Source organism: Podarcis muralis, chromosome 9 (assembly GCF_964188315.1).
Source record: "Podarcis muralis chromosome 9, rPodMur119.hap1.1, whole genome shotgun sequence".
NCBI lineage: Eukaryota > Metazoa > Chordata > Lepidosauria > Squamata > Lacertidae > Podarcis > Podarcis muralis.
The window spans coordinates 22,199,633-22,227,310 of NC_135663.1; the positions used below are offsets into that span (position 1 = coordinate 22,199,633).

Consider the following 27,678-nt stretch of genomic DNA (forward strand, 5'->3'; position numbering starts at 1 on the left):
AATCCAGAACATGGTGTCCTCTCAACTTTACACCTCAAACCTAAATTTCATATGGAAGCTACTTGCAATGGACTTCACCTCCAGATGTGTTTAGAACCTCAGTCGCGCACAATGCGCTCATGCACAATCCAACTACATTTATGCACCTCTTCATAACTCCTGTTTATATCAATAGAATTAACCAAAAACTTCTCAGTGGATACCAGGGAAACTGTATGTTTAGCTTTAGCCGGATCATTCCACTTTTTAAAGAAAAGTATTTTGGCTAGCAGTCTGGGTTACAGAAACTGTTTAATGTAAAATTATCAGAGAAGCGTCCTCCAAGTACCTAGTCCTGACTGGCAAGTGAACACTCATTTGCCCTCCAAGGTGACTTTTATTACTAGCGATGGAAGCTGCTTGAAGAAGGCACAGCAATGAAGAGCTTGTCTTGAATAAGCAACCAAATGTGTAGGTTTTCATCATGTTTAAAAGTTGAAACAAACCATGGCCAAACTACATATTCCACTTTTATAAAAGTTAGTTTAACATTTATTTTACATCTAGGTTTCCACAGTTATGTGGAGACAAGGAATTAGGATGCACAGAACTATAAGCAGTGCCAGAAGTGGATCTAGAAGTCACAGAAGCACAAACTGATCATACAAGGCTAGAAAATGCTGAGCTATAGACAGGGATGGAGACAAAATCATGAGTGTAGGAAGAGAAAGGGGGAAAGATACCTTATTACCAACAAGATCAAGAATGAGTGGCACAAGACAGTGCTTCTCAAAACAAAACAAAAAACCCAGTAGCAATGACTTTATTCACTCATTTTAGCCAATGAAAAGTGACCACTGCAACAAAAATGTTCATTAATGTTATGTGGCAGCATGGTAGTCCTTTGATGGATAGCAAACATCCCACATAGAAAAGTCACTTCAACACAACCTCATGACAATTCCCACATCAAAACAGTACTTTATTTTGCAATTTTTGCCTCATTACTCCCACATAAAGATCTTTCAGCTGTCAAGTGTACACGGTGAAGAAATGCTTCTCAGTCAACAAGCTGGGTGCATCTGGACGTGTCTCTGATACACCAGTACATATATCAGCTGGGCCCCAAGTCCATATTTGAACTCTTGGCTCCCAGTACCTTGTGTAGCACACTAAAGTCTGCACTACTAGATTAGCTTATTAGTTCTGCTTACTCCAGGGCTGATCAATGTGTCAACCTGAAAACAGACCAAGTATTATAACTGAACATGGCAAAAAGGTTCACTCTAACTTCACATCATTATTTGATGTCAAACAATGAGGCAAATCCCAAAAAGTATATACAAAAACCACCTTTGCTTTTACAAAAGATTTTGTTTCCCATATTGATTAATCCAGGCAGCTAACTCATTGGTTTATGTAACTTTATTGAAGAAAATAAAATCAATTACTAGGAGAGCTATTAGTTGATCATTCATCCATTGACAACTTGCATCATTTATTCAGTGCTATATTAAACTGTTGTGGAAGATAGATTAACTAATAGCTCCAAGCATCCTAACAAAATTTAAATGAGAGTTACAAAAATGTTCTGAGACCCTATTTTGGAATACAAGAGATGTTGGACTTCCAATTTCCATTCTCTGTAGAACAAGAACTGGTCATTCCTTTATTGACATGCATAAGATACATCACGTGTTCTGTTCTGCTGATGCTACAGGTTCTGTACCAATTCTCCAGCCATACCAGTTATGAGCACAAGTATGTCATGAAACCTCAGTCTCTAACACTGGAAGGATTTAAAACAAGATGGATGATGCTACAGCAATGTTATTTCCTGTGATGTGAGCAAACTGAACATCCATCTCCCTCCCTTTGGGCGATATCTTCAGTAGAACTGTTAGAGCAGTGAGGAATGATTTCAATCTCATAACCAAGTTAGAGTGAAGACATTGGCCACAACACACATGCTCCATTTAAAGAATTCTGAATCTTGGGCAATTGTTCTTGTATAACTACTTTACAGATTCTAAAAAGCAGTTATTGTCCAAAGCTGGAAGAGCTAAAGTCTTCTCAGATGAGCATGTGCATGAATGGATAGAGGTAAATAAAAAAAAAAAAAGATGAGGTCTGATAGGGGAGCAGCCGGATAAGAAAATCAAAAAGGAACAGTAATTTAAAGTTTATTCCAGCTATAATGCAGGTTATTCTGATTTAAGGTAGCATCACATGGCATACTTCTGAGTCCATTCCCGAGATATTCTGTTGTACCTGTAAGAGGAAAACATGTTAAGCAAGATCAGCCAAACTACAATCAGCAATAAAATATTCCACACATTAAAGTCTCCTTTAGCTTCCCAGAAACATGATAATTTATACTACTTTTCGCAAAAAAACAAAAACCCAACAACTATGTCATCCTATGAAACCTAGAAAGTCAAGCTTTTGATCCAACAGGCAGAAGACTCAAAATATAGTGAAGTAGTTGCTAACTTAATATGAAGAAACTACTTGACATTACTGATACAACACAGCAGCTCCGCCTAGTTTAACTTGTGTAGAAATTCTTGATCTTTTATATCTAAACAAAGCAGCCAACTTTATCCAGAAATGAAAATAGGAGAAATTGGAATTCTAAACATACAAAATCCCTATCTATGCTTCCATTTTCCTTAAATGTCCCAAACAAACCACTCCAAATAGCACAAACAACAAGTAAAACTAGCATTAATGCCAGACAGACTGCCTTAAAATATCCCCATCCAGACGCACTACTACTTTTGGTGTTGTTCTTGATCACTAGCCTAAATTTGTAAGAGACACTGGGCAAAGCACACATGCCATTTTTTAAAATCTCATGTGTAAAACATATTACTGCATGTTAGAAAATCACATCTTAATGTGCAAGTACAGGTGGATGTTCGGTTGTGTTATGACAAGTAATGCAAAATTCCAAACTCTGACAAACAGCACAATCAAGTCATGAAGTCCTTTAGCCAGCCTCCCTCTCAAAAAGCAGGGATGTTGAGAGAACTGTGCAGGAGCTCTACTGTGATTGAACCAGTTCTATATTTACATGCTCAGTTATTATGTTAGTGCCTACTTATACATGCCTAGTAACTTTTTCTACTTCATGAGCTCTGAATTTCACTTACTTAACAGTTTATATTAGATGACCAAAGCCATCTTCTTTGAAGTAGTGCCAAAAGTACCTACCAGACAAAGCAGCAGTTGCAGAACCAAGAAAAACAACAACTAGAAAACCTTGTTTTATGTTTGGCTCTACTTGTTTAGCCATGCAGAAATAGGTCTCTCACACTGAATACCGATCGAGCTGTTAAGCTTTGTATTTCAGTAACTGGTACAATCTTTTATTTGTTAGTTAAATCCAGTGCCTTAAGCATGCTGCACTCAAGTGCTGAAGTCCCAACATCATTAACGCACCATGAAGTGCAGATAGTCTTACCCTACAGCATAGCGTATTTCTCTGTCCACTCTCTTGCTAACCTATTGTACCTAATTGGATAAGTATATTTAGTAAGAAAGACGAGCGAATAGATCCTTTAAGTCTACCTGGAAGCAGTTCTAGAACTAATGGGAAATTTGAGGCAACCACAGTTAAATCCAGAACAGAAGGCAATAGTTAAGAGCCATGGAAATATCAGATAAGTTTGCACTCCCTCCGCCCTCCCTCAAACTCAAAACCTTGTGTGCTGCTTTTAAACTGTTCCATAACAATCAAACAACAGAAATAAGTATTTTGGCCAGGATTAGGGTCTAACTTCAGTTTTAGCACTTTTCCTGGAGCCTTCTGTATTTAAAAAAAACTAAAAACCAGAGCATTTTAACCCAAGTCAATTTGGGTCTTTTCAACTCCAATTTGAAAAGAGCAAAAGAAACTCAATAATTTTCTAACCACATCTCTTCACTTAGGCAATCTTTCCAAGGGAGCTATACTTACTTGTCTCTGTCTGTTTTATAGATACGTGCAATCTCTGGCACTAGGGGATCATCTGGATTTGGGTCACATAGCAGTGAACAAATGGATAACAGTACTGCAACAAAAGAGTAGCATTTATGGTGAAAATCCGAAAAGGACTATGAAATACTTCATCGAAAGACCAGCTAATTATCTCCCACTGCATGTGCATGTATCATCAGGCTCATATACTTTATTAAAAAGGTTGCCTAAAGGTGTGACCATGTTCATTACAATCAGGAATGCTGAGATGGGGTACTACTATACAAGGCCTAGACCCCGTTTTCTTTTCTTTCCTTAGAAATCTTCATCCCATGTAGAATGAATGTTAAACAAAACATTCAGGTAACATGTGAAGCAATCTCAAAGATAAAATTCGGATACCCCCTTTCAGTGTTTTACAGTCAAAGTGTCAAGCCAGACCCATGATTGTACATGCTCAAGAATATCCTAACATTGTTTTAAAATGACCCAGGAAGTCCCTTCTCCAGACATTTTGAAACCTTTTGGTGGAGTCTTCCCCAGTGTGGTTCACTCAATTTTTCTCTAGATACAGAAAATGGAGGTTCATTTGGGAATTTAAGCCCTCCATCTCACCCCGAAGAGGCAATACAAATTGCCACGTGACACTAAGCATCTGAAAAACTTAAGCAAATTTGTGCCCTCCTTTACAAGTGGGGCAGAGGGCCCAATAAAATCCTGCTGGCACCCTTGGTTGAAATGACAACTGAATGCTCATTTAAAAGCTTTATACACATGAATGCTGCAAATTGCAGAACACAAACTTCATCCTAGATTTTAATAGCTTGAGCCATATTGTCTACATTCCTCTCTGCCTATGGACAACACTGTATAAACACATAGACATGGCATGTATTAATCCAAGTTCAGGTGTAATGCTTACTGCTCCTTAGCCAAAATCACAATTCTCTACAGAAGTGCTCCTATAACCAAATCACTCTGATGACTTTCTAGGAAGTCTCGCTTATCAGTACAAGGAGACATATCAAAGAAGAAAGCAATCACATATGTGATGGTAACTGCCTGAATATTTTGACTGTAAATACATGAAAGTGTCATTCAACTCCAGCATCAACTACATCAAAATCTTACATTTTAATATGCTGCAAAGTTGGCATATTATTTAGGCTAGATTTTTTCTCTTGCCAGTTCTCAATCAGTATTTTAAATAGCACCTAAGTTTTACATATACTGCAAATTTTAATAGTCATGGTCAGAACAATGAAGTCAAAATAACACTCAAATATCAACCAAAGATACACTGGGAGAGGTAGAAGCCATACATTCAGATATGCCTCTTTCCCACAATGGGAGTAAAAAAAAATACAAGCTGTTTCATTAACCCAATGTCAACATTTTTGTGAAATACTTCCCTTACCTTTAGAAATAGTTAAAGCAGGAGACCACTGTGACCTTAGAATGTCGAGACAAATGCTGCCATTACTGTTAATATTTGGATGATAAATTCTTGTTGTAAATGCAACCTAGAAGAAATGTATATCAATCTGCAGTTAGCACACATGTCCTTTTGTTCTGGTTAAAAGATGCTGGTTGTCAGAATATTTAGAGTACACACTATTTATTTAAACACACCATTGTGGGAATTGCTCACATTTTAGGTACTCTTTCCCCACTCAAGTATTTTATTGTTTTCACTTAAACAAGATCAATCAATTTTTTAAAAAACCTACATAAGCACTAAATGTGATGTGACCTGTGGTACTTAACCTAAAAACACCAAAGCTCAAATTACGTGGTGTTTATGTGTGCATTATTGTAAATATTCAGAGTTTATGCATGTGAGGGGGGCACATTTATAGCAAGCTATTAGTGAAGTAAATGCCATTTTATACATTCACATCTAAAGTATTCTAATCAGCTATTTCCATATTTTATCTTGCCAACTTCTTAGGAAATACGGTGAATGTATGCCCACTATGATAAAGAGATTAGGACATTTCCCAATTTTTAATCTGGAGCATTTTTTGTGAATTAAAGTAAAGCAAAATGAGTTTCTGCTTGTATAATGGAACTTTACCTTCCTCTCCTCCCCGCCTCAGCCCTCTGCACACTCCCCAAATATGCTCCAGGAGGTCACCCAGAAAGCCAGGGCACACTTGTTAATTATATAAATTTTCTCCATAAACTCACAGGACAAGCTTTTTTGCCAGCAGTATCCCACTCACATCATTGCCTAGCACTGTCTGGGGGTAACAGTAATACTGTACTTGACAGATTCAAGAGAATTACAGAAACATTAGTAAGATGTCTGCTGTGCAACACATGGAACTGCTGTTCTGAACAAAGAATTGAATTACCTTTGGAGACAAATTTAGTTGTATGGTTCATGATTTGGTTTTACAAAGATTATCACCAGTCAACATTATGGAACTAGACTGAAGACATTTTCAATAATTTCTGAACAAAACACTTCATATAATCACTTGAATCCAACTTAGTTTCATACATATAACCAGTGCTTTTTTTCTTTAAAAAATGTTTAGGGGTACTCTCACTTTCCTACTCATATTGAAATACTGCCCCCTCAATGAGGTCAAACTTAGATTCACAAAATGTTTAGGGGTATGCATACCCCAGCATCCCCCCCCCCCCCCCAGAAAAAAGCATGACAGACAGTTATAGAACTGAATCAGAAATTATTTGATTTCTGGAGTCTTTTGAACACAATTCATCTATTAGCTGCAATTCACTCCAAACCTGAGCAAGATTAGCACGCAAACCAGTTATTTAATGGAATAAACTAGCTGGTTCTTTTCTATTAGAGATCACACAAGCACTGTAAGCAAATATAGCCACAAAAATACTTGTTTCTTAGACAGTGGCCTATAATTCACAAGCCCAGAGAGGTTCAATATTTTAGAAGCAAAAGACTCTTCCAAATTTATGCTTACCTTGGGTGGTTTGAAAGGGTAGTCTGTAGGAAAGTGAATTGTCAGGAAGAAAACACCACCTTGATATGGACTGTCATTCTGTCAGAAGGAAATTCAGAGCCAAGTTATAATTTTTAGCAGGACCCATAGAGAGTTCAGAATAGCAAAGCACAGTAACATTAAGCTGTGCTCAAAGATTAAATATTAGCTTAACTATAAGCAAAACCATCAGCAAGAAGATGATTACCAGATTTCTACCAGAGCTCAGTTTAACCAAGCACTGCATATGGCAATACAGTCTTATAAAAAGATAAGATATGGAAATCCACATGAATATTCTTCCATGTCTATTGACAAGTAACTAGAGAAACAGTCTTTTGCATTCCAACACTCCTTTCAGTCACTAAATGAAACCTTTTTTTATTCTTAAATTTTACGTTTAGGCAATTTAAATCTTGCTGACAGTCCTGTTTTATCTGCTTGCTTATTATGCAGTTTTGATGTTAAAATATTGTTATTGGTATTTTGAGTTGTATAAAGCACTGGTCTTTAACTGATCTGAGGTGGGTTGGAACAGATACACTACCACCACGCAAGTAAAAGTTTAAGAAAACAAATGCATGTTTATATTAAAAATGGGCTCTAGGTCTGAAAAGGTTGAAGATACAGTGTAAACTATTCAGAGACTGATCTGAAATATTTTAATAAAACAAATCTCTACTGTGTGCGATTTGAGAAAGAGGTCTACAAAGATTCTCTACTTTCAGGACAAATACTGGTAGCCTCCTTAGCTTCCCAAGAGAAGCAGAGAAATATCTGTACCGAGATAAATTAGTTGGCCCAATAAAATGTACTATAACCTCCCTACTAATACACCTTCAAAACAGATATGAGAGTAGCCTTAGAGTTTCAAACACTTCTATTTTAAATCAAAGTTGAAATACTTACAGGGCCCATAATTGTGGCTTGCCAATGAAACACTGAGAAGAGGGAGGGAAAAAAAGAAAAAATCAGTATTTCTTTAGGGAAAAGAGCATATAGACAGACATAGAGCAAGTCACATTGGTTTATTAGGTTTAAACTTAGTTTGTCAGTTACTTACTGTCATCTCCAACAGGGCCTGCAGAACACTGAGCTGGTGGGTCACGAGCCAAGTCACTAAGTTCCTATAAAAAGAAATATTACCTTTAGAGCACATCCTATATAGAGTTCATTTCTGCCCCTCCAGAAAGGTCATAGAAAGGGGATCTTATATTCTGTCCATTTCAAATTTAATTCCATACCAAATTACTGTTACAGAGTGACACAAAACAGGTACCATGTTCTCTTAAAGAATTAATGGAGGCAGAGTTCAGAGGTTGTGAACATTTACAGCTAACTTGTTTGGTACTCATGAGTCAAGGGAAGCAAGACAAAAAAGCTCATTCCTTACTAAGAATAGCTTGTTAGTGTACTTTCATGCAAGCAAGCCATAAAGAATGGGATGCGGAAGCATCCCTTGACATGTAGCTGCACTCGATACATACACAGTGTAGTATTAATACACTGCAGGTAGGCATTGCTACCAACCTTCATCAGTTAAGAATGTGATGAACAAAGTCAAGATTTTCAGCGACGTTATTACAACCTCCTGACACCTAGCCAAGTTTCCCTTTTACCCATGCATTCATCCAATCTTTACTAAACTTCAGAAGGAGTTGAGCCTTTATTTGGAAGCCTTTTAAGCAATCTTAGTTCACGACTGTACTGCAAGAATACAGCGTGGTTAACTAACTGCAACATGAACTTTCAGAAGTTACTCCTAGCTTAGGAGGAGGAGGAGGAGGAGGAGGAGGAGGAGGAGGAGGAGGAGGAGGAGGAGGAGGAAGAGTTTGGATTTGATATCCTGCTTTATCACTACCCTAAGGAGTCTCAAAGCGGCTAACAATCTCCTTTCCCTTCCTCCCCCACAAGAAACACTCTGTGAAGTGAGTGGGGCTGAGAGACTTCAAAGAAGTGTGACTAGCCCAAGGTCACCCAGCAGCTGCATATGGAGCAGCGGAGACGTGAATCCGGTTCCCCAGATTACAAGACTACTGCTCTTAACCACTACACCACACTGGCTCTCCTAGCTTAAGTTTTTCCAACACACACTAGCAAGTTAGCATGGCACTTTCAAGTATTGACATTCATTTTTATATATATACCTACAATCCTTGAGTGTTCACTGTATTTGTGCACTATAATTGTTGCCACAGAAAGTAATATGTTATATTAATGGAGCAAGTCACTAACACTTTGTTGTAGAAACACACAATCAACTTCTATCATACACGGGCACTTCAACCTCTACAGTGGTACCTCAGGTTATATACACTTCAGGTTACAGACTCCACTAACCCAGAAATAGTACCTTGGGTTAAGAACTTTGCTTCAGGATGAGAACAGAAATTGTGCTCCGGTGGCGCGGCGGCAGCGGGAGGCCCCATTAGCTAAAGTGGTGCATCAGGTTAAAAACAGTTTCAGGTTAAGAACGGACCTCCGGAACGAATTAAGTACTTAACCCGAGGTACCACTGTATTTGAAATGAAGGAAATAAGTCGCTGCCTTAATATTCTCCATTGTACGTTTTCAGAGTAAAGCAAGCATTTACTGTGCAGAAGCATCCCATGACATGCAATATAATTTAGCTTCCTTCTCAGAAGGAAACATAGCATAACCACTCAAAGAAATGGCATACAGCAGAATTAAAGTCTGACCACAGATAACGACTTCACAACACAGTACAGTGGTACCTTGGTTTGCATATGTTTTGGATTACAAACACGTCAAACCCAGATGTGCGTGTCCCGGTGTGCAACCTTTTTTTTAAAAAAAAAATACAAACCCCCCTTTTTTGGGGGGGGGGATCACGGACAATTTTTGTTTAATTATTATTTTTAGGCCCTATTGGCGAAAGTGCGCCTTGGATTGCAACCAGTTTTGGTTTACAAATGGACCTCTGGAACGGATTATCGTTGTAAACCAAGGTACCACTGTATCTTTGTTGCAGATTGTAATTAAGTCCACTTGAAGGTGCAGGTTCCCAATCTGGGACTGCTTCTGGATCCAGCTTTGTAACTGAAGGCACTTCCAGCCATTGAAACTACTATGACAACTATGGCCATTCCTGGACTGGGAAGCCTGTCCACAGTAGTTCATGCATTGGTTTCTTCAAGACTGGATTATCACAACGCACTCTATGTGGCGCTTCCCTTGCACTTGATCCAGAAGCTGCAATTAGTGCATAATGCCGCAGCACAACTGCTGACAGGAGTTAGACGCTGCCAGAGACCTGAACTGGTTGCAGATTTCCTACCAGGCCAAGTTCATGGTGTGACATTATTATATAAAGGCCTTAACACCTTGGGACCAGTTTATCTGCAAGATCACCTTACCTCATTTATGCTCACTTAACAGCTTCGATCTGTAGAACTGGTAAAGTTATCGTTGCCACGTAATACTCATTCCACATTTCTGAGAAATCAGTCTTTTAGTGTGGCAGAAGTGGAACTCCCTGCCTAATGACATCAGTCAAGAGCCTTCACAATAGTCTTTTTGGCACCTGCTAAAAACATGTTTAGACAAGCCTACCCAGAGATGTAGAATGTTTACATGTGTTTTAATCTGCTTTTACCTTACCACTGTTTTTGATTATTGTTTCAATGCTTTAAATATCTGTTTTTCCCATTTTATGCTTTTCCCCCCTAGACCGCTTTGAGGGTGCATTTTTTTCTTACACTCAAGAGATATATTAAAAGTGCATGAAATAAAGTAAGAACTAGCACACTTTGAGGGATGTGTGTTACAAATTAACCTACCTACACCTTTATGAGTCATCTCCAACACTGCACAAGCAGAAGGCAGTTCATGCAACCAACCTATCCCTTCACCTACTCCTCCCTACAGTCCCCTATGCTCCCAAATAGTGCTCTCAAATAAAAGTTGATTTGTTCTGCCCATTTTGCACAACTTCCCTCTACTATGGCAGGTCTACACAACAGGGCACAACATGTTCCTTAGTTCTCTGCCAACCTTCTGGAGAGCTTGTTTTGGGATGGGAGGATATAGCGATAGGGAATATCCATTGTGTGGAGCTGTCTTTCGCTTACATAATGGCTCCCATCTGCATGCCATGCTAAGCCAATCCATGACCTAGTGTGCAAGCAAATACATACATACATACATACATACATACATACATACAGGAAACCAGGATGCTTAATTGTGCCCTTCAGCAATGCCCTTGGGGCTGCTTGCAATAAAACAGAGGCACCTTTTTTAAAATTACCGTATTTTTTGCACCATTACACTCACTTTTTTCCTCCTAGAAAGTAAGGGGAAATGTCTGTGCGTGTTATGGAGGAAATGCCTACGGGTGGCATGCCTACGGATTTTCCTCCTCTAAAAACTACGTGCGTGTTATGGTCGGGTGCGTGTTATAGAGTGAAAAATACGGTACATTTTCTGCCTGTTAACAAAATGACAGAGTAGTCACTAGGCAAGCCTCGCTGGAAAGTATAGCTTCAAAGGGGACATCCCAACCAAAAGGCCCTCACCCCAGTCACCACCTGCCTCACTTCACAAGGACCTTATGTCACAGAACTCAATTCACATCCAGTTACATTTGGGAGCAAGCAAAGATAGACCTAAGTTAGTCACGTTCATAAACCTCATTGAGACTATGTCTGGATGCTTTACCTGAGATTCCTGCATTGAAAGGGTTGGACTAGATGACCCATGGTTCCCTTCCAACTCAAAGATTCTATGATTCTAAGTACCCAAACTCCAGGCCATAAACTGCTTTTCAAAAAGGTAAGCCGCAGCACTTTGAATTGAGACTGTAAATGAGTTACAAGCCAACATAGCTATTTTGGAATGCACATGGCATGTTCCCTAGGATGAGACCTAGTTAGAAGTCTAGCAGCTACATTTTGAGCCAACTGAAATCTCCAAAGCTTTCAAAAGAAATCTCATGTATAGTGCAAAGCAATAGGCTATCAGAGCATGAACTACCAAGGCAAGGCCAAATCTGTCCAGGATTTAGCTGGCGCACCAGCCCACAATGAAGATAGGTGCTACAAACCACAGAGGCAAGCCCCCAGTGACAAAGCTGGAACAGTTAACACCCCTGAATTGTAGATTTGGTCCTTCGGAGAAAATGCAACTGTGTCCAAGTTGTTTGTGCCTAGGCAGAAAAACCACCTATCAACAGCACCACCATCTTGTTAGGATTGAGCTCTGGGTGGATGGCCCTCATCCATCACCAGACAGTGGATTCTATACTTCCACCACCTCACATCAAAGTACACCTTCAGGAATTAAATTACACCCTTCAGGAATTAGCCGTGCAATTAGGAGAGGAACTACAACAACATGCCATCTCTGAAGCCAGGTAACAGGTATTGTTTTGGAAAGGCTGATGGCGATGGCATCAGAGGCCAACATGCAGTTCAGGAAAATTATCAGGGTTTCACTCCAACTCTCATTATCCCAACACAGTTATCCATCAGGGCAAATAAGTGTGTCAGAACCAGACTGAAAGGGATCCAGATCATTCTCATTCAGAAGAGTCACCGCCAGCTTGAGGACCTTGCTCAAGAAAAGGATATTTGCAATATGCTAATCACATGCATCTGATGAAATACAACTTTTGTAAAGTTTCCGAGAGAAACAATTTCCCAATCGTAGATGAGATTTACACTCACCTTATACGTATATAATGCAGCTAACAAAAAAACACAGTACAACCCAACCCAAGAGCAAGCAAAACACTCTTATGACGTTGAGCGACATGCCTTCACATATCAAACTGCCTTTGCAAGCAGTTTTTCCAATTTTAAAGGACAGAAGAAGCACCGAAAGGCACATAAAATTGGATCTGAGTCATGGTATTGGTTTCCTGCAGATTGCCATTTACCGGACAGTTTGTTTTACCCAGGAAAAACTTAAAACATCTGCCCAATCCATAGACTGATACATATCCTTTAAAACTAGTTCTACCAATCTTACCGTATTTTGCGCCCCATAGGACGCACCGCCCCATAAGACGCACCTAGGTTTTTTTTTGGGGGGGGGGATAAAGAAAAAAAATTATTCCCCCCCCCAGGCGTGGGGCTGGTGCGGGGGAAGCCCGAGCTTCCCCCGACCCCAGCCCCCAGAACAGGCTGCTGCCTGCAAGCCTTGCGAGCCCAGCGGGACCTCCCGTTGGGCGCGGGAGGCTTGCAGACACTTTCCCGAAGCACGGGGCATCCTCCGGAGGGTGCCCCGTGCTTCGGCATGCAGGCTGCCGCCCCAAGCCTCGCGCTCCTGGCGGGACCTCCCGCCGGACGCGGGAGGCTTGCGGACACCTTCCCGAAGCACGGGGCGTCCTCCGGAGGGTGCCCTGTGCTGCAGGCTGCTGCCCGCAAGCCTTGCGAGCCCGCGGTAACTCCCCCGGGCTCGCAAGGCTTGTGGATAGCTTCCTGAAGCCTGGAGAGCGAGAGGGGTCGGTGCGCACCGATGCCCCTCGCTCTCCAGGCTTCAGCGAAAGCCTGCATTCGCCCCATAGGACGCACACACATTTCCCCTTCATTTTTGGAGGGGGAAAAGTGCGTCCTATACGGCGAAAAATACGGTACTCTCCAGAACTCTTTACCAATGAAAGTCAAAATGGTTTGCACTACTTTAATGTCCACTGGTTTCATACAGCAGAGGAAAATCCCAATTGGCATAACGTCTCAATAATTAATAATAATATTTCTAGACCACCCTTCAACCGTAGATCTCAGGGCGGTTCACAACATAAGATAAAAACACAATATACATTAGAAAAACAGGAACAAACAAAAAAACCCCAAACAAATAATCCCCCTCCCCCCATTTAAAAGTGTATATGATGTTAATGGTGCATAAAGATGTACAGTATAATGAATGCAGCAGCCAAACCTCCCTGGGGAGAGCATTCCACAAACAGGTAGCCACTGCAGATATGGCCCATTGTTGTGTTGTCACACTCCTGACCTTTTGGGGGGAGGCACACAAAGAAGGGCCTCGTATGATGATCGCAGGGTCCAGGTAGGTTCATATAAAGAGAGGCAGTCCTTGAGGTATTGAGGTCCTGAGCCGTTTATGGGTTTATAGGTCAAATCCAGCACTTTGAAATGGGCTTGGAAACTAATCTGCAGCCAGTGCAGTAGGGCAAGGATCGGTGAATAATGCTCAAACTGTCTTGCTCCAGTGAGCAATCTGGCTACTGAATTCTGCACCAAAATATGCTTTGAAGAAAGCTCTATTATCGCTTTATATTATTACCAATGTACTTGCTGATAGAGTTGAGGAAAGCTAATCTAACCAGGAAAGAAACATGCTCCTAATCTAGACTAGTTAACCCAGTGGTTCTCAACCTGTGGGTCCCCAATGTTGTTGGACTACAACTCCCATCATCCCTGAGCTCTGGTCTTGCTAGCTAGGGGTGATGGGAGTTGTAGTTCAACAACATCTGGGGACCCACAGGTTGAGAAAGGCTGAGTTAACCCATTTCTGGATGCCCCAACAACAAATTATTTAATGACAAATACCCCATTAAGTGAAAATTCAAAGCATAAAGGGAACACAATGTTGATAACAAAAACCAGCCTTTAATTTAGCACTTGCCTAACGTGTAACAGCAATACATTCAAGTAAAGACACATGTGTGTATACCCTCCATGGCACAGCCTTAAACCCCATGTTTCGCCCCTAGATAAGCACCCACTTCCAAGGGCACATGTACACAGGAGCTAAAAAAGCAACCAGGTGGCGATGAAGTGCTGTAGGCAAGCAAATTAGAGAATAAGCGACCTGTTATTAGCAATTACTGTGCTGCATTAATAGCATGGCTTTTTAAGACCCCCCCCCCCCATTCCTAGCTTTACTATTTCACATCACTGTTTGGCATTTTGAAGAGGCTCACTTTGCTATTGGGTAGTAGAAGTGGTCAACACCAAAAACTGTCTGCAGAAAAAGAAACACACTACTTTGATTGGCAGGAGTTAAGAACCCCTGCTTCCAGTCTTGCTTGTGAACAACTGAGTCAATTCTGCCTTCAGTAACATGGAGAACATAAGGCAGGTGTCCTACTGCTACAACTTCTGCCCTAGACACAGGCTCCTCCATGAGAACACCACTAGCATCATAGTACTGAGATTTCTAATAATGTTTTGAACCAAAGACATTTGAACTATGTATGTCAACATGCTCCTTCCATTAAATCCTATTCAAGCCTCTGTGAATCACGTTCCCTTATGAAAATATCATGCCAGAAAGCATGTGCTTGCATTATGGAGGGCTAGAATACGGGTAGGCAAACTAAGGCCCAATCACCTTCTAAATCCGGCCCGTGGATGGTCCGGGGATCAGAGTAGAATGTGTGCTTTTATTTAAAATGTATGTCTGAGTTATTTGTGGGGCATAGAAATTCGTTCATTGTTTATATATATATAGTCCAGCCCCCCACAAGGTCTGAGGGACAATGGACTGGCCCCCTGCTAAAAAGGTTTGCTGACCCCTGGGCTAGAAGATGCTTTCCAAGACACATTTTTAATGTGTCTGTCAGCAGTACGATCGCTTCTGAAAGATCCTCCCTCCCATCTATGAAAAAAACAACAACCCTTCACTTAGGATTTGCCATTCTGAAACCCTGCAGACGCTGTTTCTCAAAATTTGAGGTCTCCTTCCATACTTACTCCATCTTCTGACCCACTCCTCCAAACCCAAATTGTTTGTTCCACAGGTGGGCAGATAGACAAATAACCTGTGTCCATATAAACTACTGCTACCTGCAAGATCTTTGGACTGAGATACTAAGCCTAACACTAGAATTAGAAAAAAACAACAACTGACCCCAGCCCACCATCTCTGCTCTAGAAACTATGTACAGGCAAAACAGAACAATTCATTGGCTTTCCTTTGAAGAGTGGAGCAATGAGGGTTCAGGCACTCCACAGAATCCAATGTGGTCCAGTGAAGGTCCTCTGCCAGTACAGGAGACACTGACCACCTCCATAAATATCTTATTCTTTCCAGAAACTATGTGATGCATTCCTGGCTTAAGAGACTGGTACACGCAGTTTGAGAACCAGTGCTGCAGGTAATTCAGTCCTCCTACCTTGTTTTCTATAATACAAAAATGGTACAACCACCTTGTACTTACGCTTTACAGTTGTAAAGACTGGATCATAGGCTACAGAAGTTGCAACAGCAATAATGATAGCAGAACGTTGGCGATCAGCAGTTCTCTCTACCTTGAATAATTACAACCTAAGATAATATCAACTGTAATTACCTCTAGATGACACTATTCCACTAAGTGAACTCACAACTTTGGTGCATGGCTTGCATATGAACTGAGCTTCCGATTGCTTATGTTTAGTTCATTTCCCATGATGATTTTGCTCAAGTGACAGAGGAAGAAAGGGGAAATGGTTCTCTTGCTATGCCTAGATTGAAAGAAACAAGTGGTAACTAAATCTACTGCTGCTTGCATTACAAAACAACTTAGGAGCAGGAAAAACTAGACTTGGATGAGTCTGCATTAACTAAACCTCCAAGTAGCAATTAGCAACAGGGAAGTCCAGAATATATATAAAACTATCTTATATGAAATCCAGCCATCTAGGCCTGGTAGTGGAATTCCTAGTCCTGCTATCAGTGATCCTTTTAATGGAAATACTGAACCTTGTACCTGTGTGCACTCTGCCTCAGCGTTTTTTTGAGTAGTGAACAGCAAAACTAGAGCACTATATTTCACCCACACATACCAAATACCAGGATCACTTCCAAAGCACATACATAGGTTTTTAAGAAAATGTGAAAAACATGGAACTTCTTGCAAAGACATGGTACTGAGCTGCTATATAATACACTGGCCAGAGTTTCTAAATTTGCTTTGTAAGATTGCGCCCGAGGAGAGAAAAGGTGGTTTTGTTTGTTGAAAGAAAGTTGCACTATTTAGGACTGCTGGCTCTCAATTTGGTTTTATGGATATTGGTTAACACAAATTTGGTTTAGAAGTTATGTATATTCTGCCATCAATCTAAGCAACTGTAAGTACTATTTTAGATCCTCCAGGTGACTTGTTTGGAAACGCACTAAGAGGTATTGGTCACGTATTATTGATCATCAAAATCTATTTTATCGCTACAGCTTTGTTCCAAGCCAGACTAGTGTGTTTTTAGAACTTTTACTACTAGGTTAGGTAACTGGTGAACTGGTGAATACTGACAACAGTATAAATAACTCCATTAGTTACTATTTACTAGTTTCACTGGAGGCCACATGACTGCTCTTTCAAAAGATTTACTCATTCAATTATCCTTAAGAGCCACTAGGATTGTTGCCTCTTTAGATGACTCCAGATTAGTTTATTCCACCCTGTAATTCTGTGGTTCTCAAATTGTAGGACAGGTCTTCATGGTGGGGCACACCACACCTGGAGGGATAGAATCTTGAAGCTGGCTATGACCTAGGGGGCAGGAATGTCCTGCTGTAGAGGAGTCACACTGTATTGGTGGAGGAGAGCCACTACTTGTTTCCAGCATATGATCAGAGCGATTCTGTCCTCTTTTGTAAAGGGTATGTTGGGGCACCGGTCCAACATCTTTCCTTGCAGCAGGTGGTGTACTGTGTGTGATCTGTACAAAAGGATCTCTACACGCTTATAGACTAGAGGAGGGGATATCAAGTTGAACGTTTTGGAAATGTTTCTGGTCTCAAACTGAGAACTTTCACAATAGGATTTTACCCACTTAAAGGAAATAAAGAATTAGTTTCTTCTAGGCAGCTTAGTTGAAAGGAACTTATAGGAAACAATACCAAATGTAAAGCAGGAAGTTTTGCCAATTAATGGAGAAAAATTCACTCATTTATAAAAGAAGATTTAATGGAGTGTGTTGAGGTCATACTACTGAATGTTCTTTTGAAGCCTTGCAAAAGTTACTTGAGAAAGCAAAGCATTTAAGGCTTAGGCATGTATGTCTACATGATTATCTGAAATTAGAACCCACAGTCAAAAGCAGCTTGAAGTGTTCCAACCACATTTCCTTGTTCAGCAATCTAGATCAGGAACACGCTTTATTCTACATATGCTGCTTTGAGTAAAGAGCTTTTACTCAATGTTACAGATTTGTTACTTATGCCTACAAGGCCCTCCAACCCAAACACTGTGCAAAATTAACCTTGTATGAGTTTAGCTATAGTTTGAAGCTGGTATAGTAGATAACACCAACATTTTAGGTTCTGTATCATTTCATAGCAAATGGAAAATTTAACTATTAGCACTAAACCTGTTCAATGATCTCCTGGCAAGGTTCACACATTTCTGTGCTATATTCAAAATTCCTTTAGGGACTATGATTGGGAGGAATTGGGGGCTAATTTATGTCATTCTCTGCTTTAGGGAACAAGTACTCAGAGGTACAGCATGACCCTGATGAGCTCCAGCTCTCCCGGCCCCACCCCCTGAGCAACCCCAGTGCTAAACATGACCAAACCATTCATAAAAGGCGCAGATTCCTGGCAGCTAACTCAAATTCGTGGCACCCAAGGTCAAACTAAATTTGTCAGCCCCTTATCAGGTTTAAATTCCAGTGAAAAAAGAAATACAAACCTATTTTTTTAACAGTACTGGGGAAGAAGCAGAAGCAGAAAACTTGGGAAGATTTTAGAAACGAGTAGGCAAGCAGATCGCAAAATCCTAAAGCAGCCTTCCCTGATATAGTGCCCTCCTGAAGTTTCAGGCTGTAACTGCCACCATCCCTCACCATTTGTGATGTTGGCTAGAGCTGATGGATATCACCTAGAGGGCATTGGCTACTCTAGAGAGCCACAGTCAAACTGCAAGTCTTTACCAAGCTAGATGGCTCAATGGTCTGACTTAAACCCAAGGAAGCTTTCCTACGTCCATATGGTTGTGGTGGTCCATATCCCCACTGCGCCACCCCGAGAACATTTTGCAACGCTTAGTTCTAAACTATGGATCTATGAAGCATATTGAGAGAATTAAAAGGGCTATAAAGCACACCTATCAGTATTGTGCACAGGTTTAAACTGTAATGTTTTACACAGCCAAGACCAGGTCCTTTATTAGACTCTTGAGGGGCCCAGGGACAGAACATTTTTTGTGTGGTCCCCTCCATAAGAATGCTTGCTGAAAGAATGGAATAAACATGTAATCCTTTCCAAAACCATCCATATTTGATACCAGAGGTGCCTGATCTTATTTGATTTTAATCCGATTTCAAACTGTATTTCAGTCAATTGCTGAATTTTATGTATTAATGTGTTTATATTTTGATGTTAGCCTCCCTGAGCCCAGTTATGGCTGGGGAGGGTGGGATATAAATAAAATTAATTATATATTATTATTATTATGTTAAGATTCTCTCTCCCTCTGTGTGTGTGTGATTCACTTTCTATGCATGGCATTCCTTCAGTCTATGGAATGACCTGAGGAGATACAGAGCCTATGAGTGTGCTTTCTGAGACAAGAGGAACTGGTAAATACCATATTTTTTGCTCTATAAGATGCACCTAGTTTTTAGAGGAAAACAAGAAAAAAAATATTCTGAATGAAACGATATATGATTTTTGTGGTTCATGCTGTGGCCACAGACATGTGATTTGATGGTGAGTTTGGGGTAGCCCAATGCAAAAATCCTGAGAATCCTTGTGGATCTATGCTTTGCACCTAGTTTTTGCGCCACTGCGGCCCCAGGCAACAGTGGGTGCGTGATTTTTTTGGTGCAGGCTGTAGCCATGGAAATGCTATGTGATCTGATGGTGAATTTGGAATGACCCAATGCAAAAATTCTGAGGATCCATGGGCTTTTACCTCCCCGCTCCCAGGCAGCCTCCTTTATCGCTAGCATCCATTATCTCCCTCCCTGATCAGCTGCTTCCTTTCAACACTCCCTTCCCTCATTTACCTTAGTGTCTTTTCCTTAGCTGGAGCAGTTTTTTGCTCCTCCTTTTCTTCTAATTTCTCTCCTTATTGCTTTAGTCTCCCTGTCTCCTCTCCTTGCAAGTTTGCTGTCTTTACCTCCCCCCTCCCTGGCAGCCTCCTTTAATGCTAGCGTCCCTTATCTCCTTCCCGATCACTTGCCAATCAGCGGTTTTGTTTCAACACCCACTTCCCTCTTTCAAAAAAGAAAAAGAGCATGATCTGCTTTTTGCCCCTGGGCAATTCGGCTCCAGGGACCACACATTCGCTCCATAAGACGCACAGACGTTTCCCCCTACTTTTTAGGAAGAAAAAAGTGCGTCTTATGGAGCGAAAAATGCTGTATGTTTCTTCACGGCTTCTTCTTGAAGTCTTGGCTTTCTTTTGGCAGCCACACTTTCAGAGTGCTGTAAATACACTGTGGACTCACTTTGGTACCTGCCAATGATAGTATTTAAAGTGTAATGTCTACAAAACAAGGCAGGGTCAATGTAAAAATAACTGAAGCACTATAAGGCCTATTCAGGAAGATAATCAAACTCCCTTTGCCATTTCTCTTCTATATCCTAATCTGGATGCCGACAAAGAAGTAGGGCAGCTCGGTTGTTTGTCTTCAGACACTCAGGTCTGAAGAAGCAGTTGCTGCTGTTCAAGAAGAACCCAAGCAGAATCGGTGTCAGAAGGAATTGACGCCAGAGTTGATTTGGAATAATCTTTCTCCAATCAGGCCTAAGCATTTGACTTCTTCCAGCAAAGACAGAAAAAAATGAACAGTGGAACAACTGCTATCATCATTAATAGTAGACTCGTTCACATGTTGCATTAAACCAGAGTTAAATTCATTCCTCCTGCTGCACCACCAACCGGAAATAAGCCAAAGTGCAGCTTGTAATGCCATCTGAACCTAGGCTTATGACAATTTCTCTCTAAATAATGAGCAGTATATAGTACATTTGGAGAAACAAACCACAAGCGCAGAATATGGCTTGTTTCCCAGTGATGCAGCAGGATTAAACCAACAATTTTGTGTGTTCAGATTAAATTATACTTTGTCTTTAACTATGGTTTAGTGTGTTGTGCAAACTCACCCAAATATGTGAGATAACCTTTTCCACTTCTAAAACAATAAGTAATTGCAGAGTCTCCTACTAAATGGGTTTTCTAATGAGTGATTAATTTAGTTAGTTAACTCATGCCAAAAGGTCATTACAGCCCTACAGTAGGGTTTGTTTGGGGCTTTTCTCATATTTATGGAGCTCAATTGCTCCATAAAAATTGGCAGCAATTATTATCAATGTTTATGTGCTCCCACCTCAAGGGCATGTTATCCCCCCACCCCGCCACAGGATATGACTAAGGCAGCAATAAGCTGCAGTAAGACCTTGCTAAGTTTTGCGGGCATCCAGACATCGAAGCAAAACTAAGACATGGAATTTAAGAATTAAAAAGAGTAAAGGTAAAGGGACCCCTGACCATTAGGTCCAGTCGTGACCGACTCTGGGGTTGCGGCGCTCCTCTCGCTTTATTGGCCGAGGGAGCCGGCGTACAGCTTCTGGGTCATATGGCCAGCATGACTAAGCCGCTTCTGGCAAACCTGAGCAGCGCACGGAAACGACGTTTACCTTCCCACCAGAGCGGTACCTATTTATCTACTTGCACTTTAACGTGCTTTCAAACTGCTAGGTTGGCAGGAGCAGGGACTGAGCAACGGGAGCTCACCCCGTCGTGGGGGTTTGAACCGCCGACCTTCTAATCAGCAAGTCCTAGGCTCTGTGGTTTAACCCACAGCACCACCCACATCCCTTTTGTTAAAGGTATAAACGCATACAAATTAACCTGTGCCATCTCACACTGCAGGTGAAGGACTGCATGTCTGATTAGGCAGTATTCACAGGGGCGTCACCAAACAAGAGAATACTCCAAGAAATGTAGGCTAAAAGACTTTTCCCAATACCACCAGCAGAGTGATTTGATGTAAAGCATGCATTCGAACATGCAGTAACCAATTGAAGACTGATTTGATAAACTGCCAGGCATTTTGTACCATTTGTGTAGGCAACCCCTAAGTCTAACACCACTGGAAATTAGTATCATGCAAGATAGAAGAAATAAGGCAGTTAAACATTTGCCAAAATAGCCCAGAGTATGTTTTTGTGACATTTTTGGGTGGCTGTACCTGAAGACAAAGGAAAACAAAGTAAACCTAGCATCATGCAATGTTGACAGAAAAGCAGATGGTAGAGTAAGACAAAGAATGAAGACATTCTGAATGCAGCGTAACAATTGCCAGTTAAGCACACCCTGATCTTAAAACTTATTTATTAGAGAGCAAAAATTCAGATGGTCTCAAATGACTAATAGTGGCCTTAAAGGAACAACATTCTACCAAATAATTGCCACCTTTTGCTTTTCAAATCCATTGTAAAATATATATATATATGCGTATGATATATGAATGCTACTAAGCTTCAAATTTAGTTTTCTCCCTCCATGATTTAACCAATTTATAGGAAGAATAGTCAGAATAGGATCTAGACTTCATCCCACCACTTATAACACACACTTAAATGTAGACTAACCCCCTTCCCCATAACCTGCATATGCTATTCAGAAACGACATTTATCTGAACAAAATATTAATAATGTCAGTCCATACCATCTTGCTCACCCAAGCTGATTATCCATGGCTACTAAAGTTCCAGACCTTGGGATATTTTAAAAACAGATATCTCACAGGAACAAAAACAAAAATCTCACTGGGATATACATTTTAAGTGTCTCCAACTACAAAAACAAGAAAAAGCATTTCTGCATCAGTCATTAAGGGGATGAAAATGTGAATGATCTACACACATGTAAAAGTCCTGCAACTGATAAATTACAGAATTAAAATTCAAGATAATAATGGAAGCAAATAAAAGGTGATAATGGGAAAAATAAATAGTAAGAAATGTTTAATTATCAAGAACAGACAGAATTGGCTAAACATTGCATGGTGTAACCACTAGACCACTGGTGTATAACTGGGGAAACCAGGTTATTATTAATCAATTAAATTTGTATACTGCGCTCCATCCATAGAGGTACAAATCTCCACTCATACATAAAAGTTCACTGAATGACCTTGGGCAGTCACTCCCTCTCAATAATAATAATTTAATTTTTATTATTTATATACCGCTCATCTGACTGGATTGCCCCAGCCACTTTGGGCAGCTTCCAACAAAATATTAAAAGACAAAAAAACCTCAAACATTAAAAACCTACCTGTACAGGGCTGCCTTCAGATGTCTCCTAAAAGTCAGATCTGTTTATTTATTTGACTAATTTTGGTAACCTAAACTACAAAAAGGGGCTGCTGGGAGGATGGGGAACAGAAGAGAAGGAACCACCTACACTACCTTGAGCTCCTCTGAAGGAGGGTTACACAAAATGGAATTGTCAAGGAACTTTTAGCAATGTTAAAGGTAAGCGGGAATAGGAGGCACGGTGGTCAGCTGGTAATTTAAGAACCAATTAACAATAGACGTTTATTACGAATGTGCGGAAGCTATGGCCCACCATGTTAGAATCCAAATACCATCAACCCCAACCAGTATAGCCAACGGTGAGGGGTTATACAAGTTGAAATCCATCAAATGTTAGAAGGCCACTGGATCCTCCCTGCATCCTGCGCAGCACCACCACCACTAGGTTTACGATATTGGCTAGTTCTGTTTTATTCAAATTACACAAAAGGCCTCAATGATTTTCATTCCACAGGGCTGATTACTTTTAAACAATATTTTCATCCACGACACAACTAATTCTTAAAGAACTTTTTGAGGGGTATAACAACACAAGGAAAAAAATCTAGTGCTTAAAAAAGCCCCCCTAATAGTGCCAAACTCACGTCCTTAAACTGGGTTAAGAAGAACATAAGCAAATTCCCAAATGTACTTCATGAACGTTGCTTTTAAAAAATCGAATCTCTTTCCACACTGAAGCTTCAATATTTATAGTTGCATTAATTGAAACAGAAACAGAATGAGTTATTTTAAGGATTCTCTTAAAGATGTAGATTTACATTTAGTAAATTTTATAAAGCCTTAGCCTACCAGTGTGTAGATTGCCTCTAGAATTGCATCAATTTAATAAACATATAAAGCTAGCAATGAATGAGGAAACAAGCATCTTAGCAAAAGATATTGTAGTTCAAGATGAAGATATGCCAATTAAATGGAAGTCTACATGAATTCATAGCTCTTTAGGCAAATATGAAAGCTGTCCTACAATACTTTTATTGCCTATTATGGCTGCACCAGAATAGTTAAGGAAAACAGCAGAAAATGTGTACTTCAAATTGTAGGACTAGTAAGGGGCCTTTAGGTAGATTAAAATTGAAAATGTTATGCAAAATTACTACTTGAAGCTAGAACAGACCTATAAGTTCACAGTGGTCTCTGCCTAGTTTAAGGTCTCCTTTAAGATCATTAACATTTTGATTTTTTGCTTGGCCTACAATACTTATCTTGAACTTGTGTTTTGTCTAGGTAATTTTGTGTAGTTACATGACATGATAAACATGTTATGTCAACTAATCAAAATGCATATTTATTTATTCAATCACACCCTAGGAGGACTAGGTGAAAAAGGGACATCAATTTTCATGAGTGATTCATAAGGAGTTCTAGAACAGTACATGTGCATTGATTTCAGCCAACATTGGGCAAGGTTAAATTATCAGTGTTATTTCTATTGAAGTGCTCAGTGTCCCAACTCTATAGACTTTGGCTCCTGAGAGCATTCTTATCCAGACAACCTGAATTTCAAAAGCTAACCTGCCACTCAGTGTGATACTTTAACATGCCTTCAGAGAATACCATAAATTCAATATCCATTTTGCCATGGACTTTCTAGCGAGTCCACTTCCTGTCTAATTCTTTGAATTCTAAGGCATTTACACACACATTACTAATAAGCACTTGAGAGTCGGGCTGCTAAACGTTTTGCCTCTATATGTTGTTGACAAAACTAATTAAAGCTGGGCGACTCCCTTAAGAGTTGTTATTCTCTACTGCAGGGGAAACAAGTTCGAGAGCAAGCTTACCAGAAGCTGTTATTAAGATTTTATTTAATACTAATTCTGTCCAAACACACCAGTGAGCGCAGAGGGCAAGATGTGGGGCTGTGCTTTTGTGTAGAGCGACGACGTCAGCAAATACACTGCTGGCAAAAAGGAGCCTCACACTGTTAATATAAATGGCTCAGCTTCTTAATTCATAACCAACGGGGGGGGGGATCGAAAACCTCTCCCAACGCGATCCCAAGACCCAAGGAGTTTGTAGGACTTCCTTCACAGCGGACCCCCCATCGGTTGGCAAAGAGAGAGAAAAGAAACCCAAAAACGTCATCAGTGAAACCAGGCGGGTGACGACGTTACCTAAGCCGCACCCTCTGCTGCTGCTGCTGCCACCACCAGCGAACCTTCTTCCCCTCGGAATACGGGCTGACTTCCTCCACCACGACACTCGTTTCAAATTAGCTCGTTACTCCACCCTCCTTCTAGATTGTGCAAGAACGAAATTCTCGATGCATCACACAGCCGCCGCCACATACTTCCGCCCCTTGTCAAGAGCGCAGGCAAAAGCCGTGTATTCCGCATTTAACACCCAACCCCCTTCCCCCCATAGAAGAGAGAAAGGGGAAAATTCAAAGAAAGAAGGGAGGGGGCGGGCAGACGGGGACTCCGAAGAGGACACGCTCGGTCGGCAGCTGCAGCGGCCGAGAATGTGGATGTGCGTGTGTCAGTCATGTTATTGCCGAAAGCTGGCGAGAGAGAGAGAGAGAGAGAGAAAGAGATCCCAGGGAAGCGCCTGAACTAGGCAAACCCGCCGCCGCCGCCATCTTACAATGCGGGAAAGAAGTTCCCGGCCAGAACAGAGGAGCTGGCTGACGGGGAGGCGGATTTCACACATATATAGACACACACACAAATACACACACATACACACACACGGTGGTGGTGGTGGTGCTGAGGGGGAATCGTTTCTGCCCCCTTTTCTTTTCTCCGCCCGAAGCCGGATGGGCAAATTGGGCTTTGTCATGACAATGCCTCCCCGGTCCGGAGCTTCCAGGCAGCGAGGGGCCGAAGCTGACACGGAGCGAGCGGGGTCGAGCCCCTCGCGGACCCCCGAAGGCCTCGGGGAAGAGCCAGGGCCCGGCGGGGAAGGGGAGCGGCGGGGACTGGAGACCCGTTTCCCACCCCCCGCAGCCTGTCCCACCCGTCCCCGCCGCTGAGGGCTGTCTGGAGGCCGGCCGAGGCAGACCCCGCCTGGGCGCCCCCCGCTCACCTTGTTGATGCGTTTCAGCGCCATCCTTTCTCCTGCGCTGTGGGGGCGAGTGTCGCTGTGGTGGTGGGTGGTGGTGGTGGTGGCCGCCGCGGCCGGGGGTTGCTCTAGCTGCTCCTCCTCCTCCTACGCCGCCGCCGCCTCGTCGTCGTCGCCGGGCCCTGTCTGCGCCGCCGCTGCCGCACTCCCTCCCTGCGGGTGGGGGATGGAGCCTCTCGCTCACTCGCTGCCTGCGCCTCTCCTTCCTCCGGAAACAGCCGGGGGCGCCCGCCCGCACCGAACACCAGCCGCGACGTCACCGGCCGAGCCGCCTCCTCTCGCTGCGGCGGATTCCCCGTCAGGCAAGAAGGAAACCGAAGGTGCTGCGAGCGACCTGGCCGAGAGGAGAGTGGGAAGGAGAGCGACAGTGGAGCTCAGGCGCCACCGCCGCCGATGGCGAGGCCAAGGAAAGGGGCGGGACTAGATATAGGCCCCGCCTCCTCCCCCTCTTTCGCTGCCGCCGCCGCCGCCCTCCCTCCTGGGGGCGAAGGCGGGCTCACGGCGAAAAGCCGCGTGAGGCCACGCCCCCTAGGGCGATCCCGATTGGATGACGCCGGCAACGCTTAACTGCCGCCGTAGGGAGGGTGGCAGCGCGCGCATTCGGGGAGGAAAATGGCCGGCGTTGCGGGGGGGGGGGAGGAGAAGAGGAAAGGGAGAGCGAAAGCCGTGAGGCTCGGCGCATGCGCGCTGCCGGGTGTTTGTTTCTCCGTCCCCTCCTCCACAGTTAAGCGAGAAGGGCAAAAACGAAATGTCGCGAGTCGACGTCTCGCGAGATGAGAAGCGCGTGTCCGGGGCCCTCAATAATAATATAAAAAAATTCGCGTTCGGCTCCTGTCAGGAGGCGATGAAAAGCGGACGCGCGCGCTGGAATCCTAGTCTCTTATTCAATTTTTTAAAAAATATTTTTGTGAAATACCCTCCCACGAGGCAACAAGAAGGGTCGATAGCACGATAGGCCCTTACAGTACAGCGCTTGACTGTGCCGCAGTTCGAATCCCGGGTATAGCGCGAGCCATAAATATTTATTTATTTATTTCTCTAGCTATCTATTTATTTATTTATATACACTTTAGGGATCGCGCATTCGCCAAATGGCCGTCGCGACCGGATCTTTTTTCTTTTTTTTTTATCAAGAGAGCGCGGCTCCCGCGTATCCCTCCGCACAGCTGGCAGGGAGGGAAGGAGAAGGAGGTTGTGGTATCTCGCCTTCTCTTTCTTGCTCGCTCCCCCCCCCCCCAACCACCACCAAAAATAAATAAACCCACAACGGTTATCCAGTATGGGCAATATGAGGGGCAGCCTTTCAACGAGAGTCTTAGGGCGAAGGGCGGGTAATAATAAATGGTGATGAACCGTCAAGCACGTTTACTTGGGAGAAAACCCCACCGGGACGCGTTTCTTCCTTGTGTGTTCAGGATACGAAGCGTGGCCAGGATCAAGGCGGCCTTCTAAAAACAGGAAATG

The 27,678-nt window shown here is 42.1% G+C and overlaps 1 protein-coding gene across 2 annotated transcripts; it reads right to left on the minus strand.

The window, feature by feature from the left end:
• Window positions 1-934: 934 nt before the first annotated feature.
• UBE2D3 (ubiquitin conjugating enzyme E2 D3) lies at window positions 935-26,657 on the minus strand. 2 transcript variants are annotated; one of them, XM_028743358.2, is made up of 8 exons: window positions 26,179-26,657; window positions 7,973-8,036; window positions 7,819-7,850; window positions 6,892-6,969; window positions 5,358-5,463; window positions 3,941-4,034; window positions 3,446-3,495; window positions 935-2,250 (listed from the first exon to the last, which is right to left on the minus strand). In XM_028743358.2, the coding sequence occupies exons 1-7, from the start codon at window positions 26,200-26,202 to the stop codon at window positions 3,447-3,449; spliced, it is 447 nt and encodes a 148-aa protein (XP_028599191.1). In that variant the 5' UTR covers window positions 26,203-26,657; the 3' UTR covers window positions 935-2,250; window position 3,446. The 2 variants fall into 2 exon arrangements, with proteins under 2 accessions (XP_028599191.1, XP_028599193.1); XM_028743360.2 differs by lacking the exon at window positions 3,446-3,495 and having other exon boundaries at window positions 26,179-26,648.
• Window positions 26,658-27,678: the final 1,021 nt, after the last annotated feature.